The sequence below is a fragment of the Gastrolobium bilobum genome, unplaced genomic scaffold (genome assembly GCF_033153095.1).
Source record: "Gastrolobium bilobum isolate Gb01-03AN ecotype WA unplaced genomic scaffold, APGP_CSIRO_Gbil_v1 utg14768, whole genome shotgun sequence".
NCBI classification, from domain to species: Eukaryota; Viridiplantae; Streptophyta; class Magnoliopsida; order Fabales; family Fabaceae; genus Gastrolobium; species Gastrolobium bilobum.
In genome coordinates this window covers 1-7,991 of record NW_026898162.1, presented here as the reverse complement: position 1 = coordinate 7,991, position 7,991 = coordinate 1, and the positions used below count along the sequence as shown (strand labels likewise).

Here is a 7,991-nt window from a genome sequence, read left to right as displayed (position 1 = left end):
AAAGCGACATTTTTTGGTGCATGCAAGAAGATGTATGAGGTTTAGGGTAGTATATATAGACACTTTAGATTGGTTTTTTGTTTTCTTTTTATTTTTAATTTTGTTTTGTTGTTTACATTCAATGTTTATTTTAATTTAATTAATCTTTACATTTTTGGTTTATACGAGATACTATGACACTGATTCCTTGCAGTTTGATTAGGAGATAAAGAAAAATGCAAAAGAAATAAAAAGCTTGCTAGAGAAAGGAAACAATAGGAAGCATTAAACGCTACTCTATTAGAAGAAGAACCTATGGCTAAAGAGAATCACAACCTGTAAGAAGGACTATGGAAGATTATTTGGCTCCTTCAGTCTCTAGATCCATAGCAAGCATTGTGAGACCACCAATTGATTGCATCAAATAATTTTGAGATTAAGCCAGCCCTACTGCAAGTGATTCAACATGAGCAATTTGGAGAAGGAGCCATAAAGGATCCCAAACTTCATCTTGATAATTTTCTACAGCTATGCAACATTTTGAAGGTGAAGAAGTTTCTGATGATGCCATTTGGTTGAGTTTGTTTCCATTCTCATTGAGGGATAATGCCAAGAGTTGGTTGCAGTCTTTGCCTTAAGGAAACATTACCACTTGGGAGGATCTGACAACAAAGATTTTATCTTGATTCTTTACTCTATCCAAGTATTCTAATTTCAAAGCTGAGATCTCATCCTTTGCTAAGAAAGGTAATGAATCCTTTTATGAAGCATGGGAGACATTTAAATAGCTACTCAAAAGATGCCAACAACATGGATTGGAAGATTGGGAGCAGGTGCAAATCTCTTTCGATGGGAAGACTCCATCTTCAAGAATGATGATTGATGCCTTAGCAGGAGAGGTTCAATAAAATACAAGACTCTAGAAGAATCTCTTGAACTATTTGAATTAATGGCCCTCCTATGAATATGAAAGTATTTCAGTGGAGATGCTGTAGTTAGAAGCATTGTATTTTTTAAAAAATAAGTGAGCCCAAGCCTATAATTTATAAAAAAACAGGCTATAGTTAAAATATTTTACACATGCTAGTCTGTTTAGGCTAAAATTTGATTTTTTTTTTTTGGATATTAGGGGATAACAAACAAACCAGAAAACCAGCTACCTAAAGATCAGTGGAAAGACTAGCAATTCCCATCAGATCCTTCTCAACAAAACTAAAACAACCTATAGGAATATTAGGTAAAATAACCAATTCCCAAGAATTATGGTCTACTATTGAGGCCAAGAAATTTGCCACTTCATTTCCTTTCCTATTTGTATGAGTCAGCACAACACTCCACTGCTTGTCAATGAACTCCTTGATTTTATGCACCAGATGGCCAAAAGGGTGATCCAGCGGACAAACACCTTGAACCAATTGAATTGCTTCCGCATAGTCCCCTTCCAAATGAATTTTTCTGAAACCATGCTCCCAAGCCACTTGTAACCCTAGTAGCATACCCCATAACTCATCCTTTAAGGGATTTCCTTGCCCAATTTTCTTTATAAAACCCATCAGCCATCTGCCATCACTATCCCTTAACACACCTCCACATCCAGATTTGTACCCATCCAATGAACAGGACCCATCCGAATTGATTTTTATCCAGCCCTTTTGAGGAGGTCTCCACAGAACCCTGTTTTCTTCCTTACCAGCCACATGAATAGCTGCAGTATCCAAAACAGTTTCAGCATGAACTACATTCTACACAAAGGTCCTTATCTTTTGACAAAAATTCTCACGAGAGCAGTTTTCATTTCTAAACACCAGATTATTCCTAGCTTGCCAAATCATCCAACAAGTCACTCCAAAAGTGAGCTTCCAATACTGGTCCTGATTATCCTTCTTCCCTCCTCCCAAGTTAAATTGAAGCCAATCCAGCATATCACCAGAAAAGAAAGAAATAGAAATTCTTTTATCAATTAACAACATCCACACATGTTTAGCCCAACCACAATCCCTCATCACATGGAAACAATCCTCACAAAAAAGCATGCATCTAGGACAGTTAGCTTCATCTCCCATATGCCTTCTTCTTCTTTGCTCACTGGTTAACAGTTTGTCCCTAATCAACAACCATAAAAAATGTTTCACTCTCTCTGGTCCCTTCCACTTCCAAGCAAGATCCCATTGACTATCATGTTGCTGCAAACCAGGATTATCCATCCTGATAAATTGGTAAGCAGACTTAACAGAAAACAAGCCATTGCTAGAAGGCTTCCAGTATATCCTATCTTCCTCATCTCCCTCCTTCGGACACTCCAACTTAGCTATGGCTTCACAAACCTCCTCAGGGAGGAACATACTAAATTTACCCCGATCCCACTCACCATCTGGCCTAACACAGCAAGCAACCTTCCAACCTTTAGCATCTTCAGGGATGGTACTAGTGGCTTTATCAATAAGCTGACCAACTTCAGGCACCCACTGATAAACCCTTAGTTCATCAAGTTTTTCAGCATGAATTCATATCAATTTTTGTGATTAAATGATGGAAAAAGAGGTTAATGTCCTAGAATTTCCTCAGCTACAAGTTCAAGAAGCTTTATTGAGAATTTGTATTGTTCTTGTAGAAAAGCTAGCTAAAAAGGCAATTGGAGAAGGAAGGAGATTTTGAAGAGGAGAAAAATGCCCAAGTGTTGAGCGCTAAAACGTCTACACAGAAGGTTTTAGCGCCCTGTTGCAGAAAGAGGCCAAAACTTGCTGGTGCTGAGCGCTAAAACGGCCACACAGAACGTTTTAGCGCGCTGCTACATTCTGAGGACGAAAAGTTGCTGGTCTTGGGCGTTAAAACTTCCTTCAACGAACGTTTTAGCTCCCCAATGTTTAAAAATCTCTGGTCTCCAACGTTAAAACGTCCAAACCAAGTGTTCTAGCGCTGGAGTCAGTTGAAGACAGTTGAGTATTCACGAGGCATGAACGCTAAAACGTCCAATTATGAACGTTTAAGCGTTCAAGTTAGTTTAAAGCATTTGGGCATCCGTCAAGCATGGACGCTAAAACGCTCATTATGAACGTTTTTGCGCCCATATTAAAATTTTGTTTTAAATTGTAAAACTATATAAGTCAAAGGCCTTCACAAGTTGGAGAATCTAGAGTCTTTCTCTCTCTCTCTTACATCAGAATTTCTGATCTGACTTCTCTCTAAAACTCTTAGACATAGTCTTTGTATTAGTTAGTTTCTCTATTGTAATTGCACTTGGAGATTGAAGATTCACTACATGGAAATGGAGTTTGATCTTTCTTCTTTTTTATCTTCTTTTGTTATGTCTGAGTAGAGTCATTGTAGTCTGAATTCAATGGAACTCAATAATATTCTTATGTATATTTGATTAATATGATGAAGTGTTTTTCATGTGTTGATATGAGATTTTCTGATTCAATTCTTTCTACTAAGGGAAGAGTGTAGAACAGGAATGTTTACACTATTCCTATATTTGACAATTTCATCATCAGGTTTATAGTACTCAAGGAATTGATGCTATAGTTCTGATGTAGTCTTAAGACCTTAACATTTCATGCATAGATTAAGAAAGGAATCACCAAGGGATTGGGGTCTCTGATTAATGTATCTATCAGGGTAGTAAGGGATTACATCTTGAGGATAAGTAAAAGGTTGATTAACATCACATGAAAAAGATTTCATCATATGATCAGTTTACTTGAGTTCATTGTTGAGGAAAGTTGTTTTCTGACTACTGGTTTTTATAAATTTTAATTCAAATTGTTAGCATTAAATTAATTTACTTTCAAATTAACTTTTTGGTGACAAAACATTCATGATTTTTACAAACTTTTGTTTAATTCAAATTAGTTTTTTTATGGTTCATTGGTGTTTGAATACAAATCTCTGTGGGAACGATCTTTACTCATCATTTTATTACTTGTACGACTAGTACACTTGCTAGATATGCAACAAGTTTTTGGAGTCTTTCTCTCCCTCTCTCTTACATCAGAATTTCTGATCTGACTTCTCTCTACAACTCTTAGACTTAGTCTTTGTATTAGTTAGTTTCTCTATTGTAATTGCACTTGCAGATTGAAGATTCACTACATGGAAATGGAGTTTGATCTTTCTTCTCTTTTATCTTCTTTTATTATGTCTGAGTAGAGTCATGGTAGTCTAAATTCAATGGAACTCAGTGATATTCTTATGTATATTTGATTAATATGATGAAGTGTTTTTCATGTGTTGATATGAGATTTTCTGATTCAATTCTTTCTACTAAGGGAAGAGTGTAGAACAGGAATGTTTACACTATTCCTATATTTGACAATTTCATCATCAGGTTTATAGTACTCAAGGAATTGATGTTATAGTTCTGATGTAGTCTTAAGACCTTAACATTTCATGCATAGATTAAGAAAGGAATCACCAAGGGATTGGGGTCTCTGATTAATGTATCTATCAGGGTAGTAAGGGATTACATCTTGAGGATAAGTAAAAGGTTGATTAACATCACATGAAAAAGATTTCATCATATGATCAGTTTACTTGAGTTCATTGTTGAGGAAAGTTGTTTTCTGACTACTGGTTTTTATAAATTTTAATTCAAATTGTTAGCATTAAATTAATTTACTTTCAAATTAACTTTTTGGTGACAAAACATTCATGATTTTTACAAACTTTTGTTTAATTCAAATTAGTTTTTTTATGGTTCATTGGTGTTTGAATACAAATCTATGTGGGAACGATCTTTACTCATCATTTTATTACTTGTACGACTAGTACACTTGCTAGATATGCAACAAGTTTTTGGAGTCTTTCTCTCCCTCTCTCTTACATCAGAATTTCTGATCTGACTTCTCTCTACAACTCTTAGACTTAGTCTTTGTATTAGTTAGTTTCTCTATTGTAATTGCACTTGCAGATTGAAGATTCACTACATGGAAATGGAGTTTGATCTTTCTTATCTTTTATCTTCTTTTATTATGTCTGAGTAGAGTCATGGTAGTCTAAATTCAATGGAACTCAGTGATATTCTTATGTATATTTGATTAATATGATGAAGTGTTTTTCATGTGTTGATATGAGATTTTCTGATTCAATTCTTTCTACTAAGGGAAGAGTGTAGAACAGGAATGTTTACACTATTCCTATATTTGACAATTTCATCATCAGGTTTATAGTACTCAAGGAATTGATGCTATAGTTCTGATGTAGTCTTAAGACCTTAACATTTCATGCATAGATTAAGAAAGGAATCACCAAGGGATTGGGGTCTCTGATTAATGTATCTATCAGGGTAGTAAGGGATTACATCTTGAGGATAAGTAAAAGGTTGATTAACATCACATGAAAAAGATTTCATCATATGATCAGTTTACTTGAGTTCGTTGTTGAGGAAAGTTGTTTTCTGACTACTGGTTTTTATAAATTTTAATTCAAATTGTTAGCATTAAATTAATTTACTTTCAAATTAACTTTTTGGTGACAAAACATTCATGATTTTTACAAACTTTTGTTTAATTCAAATTAGTTTTTTTATGGTTCATTGGTGTTTGAATACAAATCTCTGTGGGAACGATCTTTACTCATCATTTTATTACTTGTACGACTAGTACACTTGCTAGATATGCAACAAGTTTTTGGCGCTGTTGCCGGGGATTTGTGTATCAACATTGATTGATACCATAGAAATCTGAGATTGAATCTTTTAGTTTCAGCATTTTATTTTTTAGTTAAGTTGTTGGTCAATTTTAATTCTGGTGTATGCGAGGTACGGTTGATAAAAATTTGTTGTTGTATGATCCAGAATTAGAAAGGACAGTGAAGAAGAATAAAAGGGCAGCCAGACAAAGAAGACGGTTTGAAGAAAGGGGTGAATCCAGTGCTGACAACCAAGAAGAGATAATGGCAGAGAACCACAGACCACCACCAGAACAGACGACACTGGGGGATTATATGACTCCTGCAGTGATCCAGCCCATAGGAAGTGTTGTGCGCCCTACAGTGGAGCCAAACAACTTCGAATTGAAACCTGCATTGATACATTTGGTACAGAAAGATCAGTTTGCTGGAACCAGTGCAGAGGACCCATACTTGCACATAGAAAATTTTCTTCTGTTGAGTGATACTGTAAAAATTAATGGTGTCACAAGGGATGCAATTCTGTTGAGACTATTCACTCATTCACTGACGGATGATGCAAGGAGATGGTTGCAATCATTGCCTCAGGGGAGTATCACAACTTGGGATGATTTGCAAACCAAGTTCTTGCAGAGGTTTTTCTCAGCATCCAAGAGGGCTAAGTTGAAGGATGAAATTTCAGGCTTCAAGCAAAAAGAATCAGAATCCATCTATGAGGCATGGGAGAGGTTCAAGACCTTATTGAGGAAATGTCCACAGCATGGGATAGAGGCATGGCAACAAGCAGCAATCATTCTACAAGGCATGACCACCACCACTAGGACATGGGTTCATGCCACTGCTGGTGGATCATTGACCACCAAGACTCCTCAAGAAGCTTTGGATATCTTTGAATCATTGGCATCTCAGGAATTTGATAATGCCCCTGTGCCTGACAGAAGGGCAGGGATTATCAAGTTGGATGGATATGATGTCCTATTGGCAAGGAATGACCAGTTGATGCAGACACAGAAACAACAACAACAACAGTTGGATGTTCTCACTAAGCAACTATCCTCACAAAAGGTTGCTTTTGTGGACACCAAGTGCGTGTGTGCTATCTGTGGGAAGGGCCATGTGACAGAAGAATGTGATTATGGGGGATCATCAGAACAAGCAGAAGTTAATGGAGTGTGGTATGACAACAACAACTAGAGGAATTACAATAACCAGGGGCAAAATGTGTATATGCCACCATGGAAGAACAAGAATCAGCACCCAGGATTTAGTTATAGTTCCAACCATCAGTTGAATCCTCCACTGCATCCTCCTTCAACACATTCATCACAACAAAGTGATCCTGCTGCATGGGAAAAAGCCTTTGCTCAGTTATCCAAGACCACTCAAGATTATATTCAAGGGTCCAACTCATTCAGAGAGCAAACATTTGCATTCATATAAGAGACCAAGACTTCATTTAGAAACCAGGAAGCATCTATCAGAAATTTGGAGACCCAAATTGGTCAACTATCAAGACAGATATCTGAGAGATCACAGGGGAAGTTTCCTGGTGATACAATGGTGAATCCTAAGGAGCATTGCAAAGCAATCATGACAAGAAGTGGGTTAGTGCTCCAACAAGTGGAAAAGAAGGTGGGGAATAAGAAGAATGAAGAGGAGGTTGTGGTTGAAGATGTAGTCTCTAATGATGGAGTAGAAAATGTGAAAGGAAATGAAGAAAAAGAAACAGTGACGGAAGACAAGGAAGAAAAAAAGGTGGTAGTTGAAAATGATGTTGTGCCTAAGAAGATAATGAAGTGGGAGAAGAAAAAGATGGCTGACAAGCAGGAGCAGCCAGTAACTTTGTCTCCATATGCCAAAGTTCCTTACCCTCAGAGGTTGAAGCAGGAGATTCAGAAACAGCACTATGCAAGATTTCTGGATATTTTCAAAAATTTGCAAATTAACATTCCATTTTCTGAGGCTTTGGAGAACATGCCCCACTATGCCAAATTCATGAAAGATCTCCTTACTAAGAAGAGGAAATTGAATGCTGGTGAAACAGTGGCCCTGACAGCAGAATGTAGTGCCCTGATTCAGAAGAAACTTCCACCAAAATTGCAAGATCCAGGAAGTTTCAGCATCTCTATTGCTATAGGAGATGTGGAAGTGGGGAAAGCACTCTGTGATTTGGGAGCCAGCATAAACCTGATGCCATTGACGGTATGTAGAGCCTTGGGAATCAACACCCTGAAGGAAACTAATCTTATTTTGCATCTTGCAGATAGATCTATTAAGAAGCCTAAAGGTGTGGTTGAAGATGTTTTAGTAAAAGTAGATAAGTTCATTTTTCCTATGGATTTTGTGATACTTGACATAGAAGAAGAGGATACTGAAAGTCCTCT

The 7,991-nt window shown here is 36.8% G+C and overlaps 1 protein-coding gene and 2 non-coding genes across 3 annotated transcripts; 1 reads left to right on the top strand and 2 right to left on the bottom strand.

Annotated features, from left to right (window-relative positions):
* Positions 1-689: 689 nt before the first annotated feature.
* Positions 690-796, bottom strand: LOC133313377 (small nucleolar RNA R71). Its single transcript, XR_009751810.1, has one exon. It is a non-coding gene; the product is annotated as a small nucleolar RNA R71 (small nucleolar RNA).
* Positions 797-6,267: 5,471 nt separating this feature from the next.
* LOC133313378 (small nucleolar RNA R71) lies at positions 6,268-6,374 on the bottom strand. The gene has a single exon (XR_009751811.1). It is a non-coding gene; the product is annotated as a small nucleolar RNA R71 (small nucleolar RNA).
* Positions 6,375-7,164: 790 nt separating this feature from the next.
* On the top strand, positions 7,165-7,984 carry LOC133313376 (uncharacterized; the record flags this gene model as incomplete). Its single annotated transcript, XM_061514739.1, has 2 exons — positions 7,165-7,467; positions 7,570-7,984. Coding segments are annotated over exons 1-2 (718 nt in total), but the record flags the coding sequence as incomplete, so codon positions are not given.
* Positions 7,985-7,991: the final 7 nt, after the last annotated feature.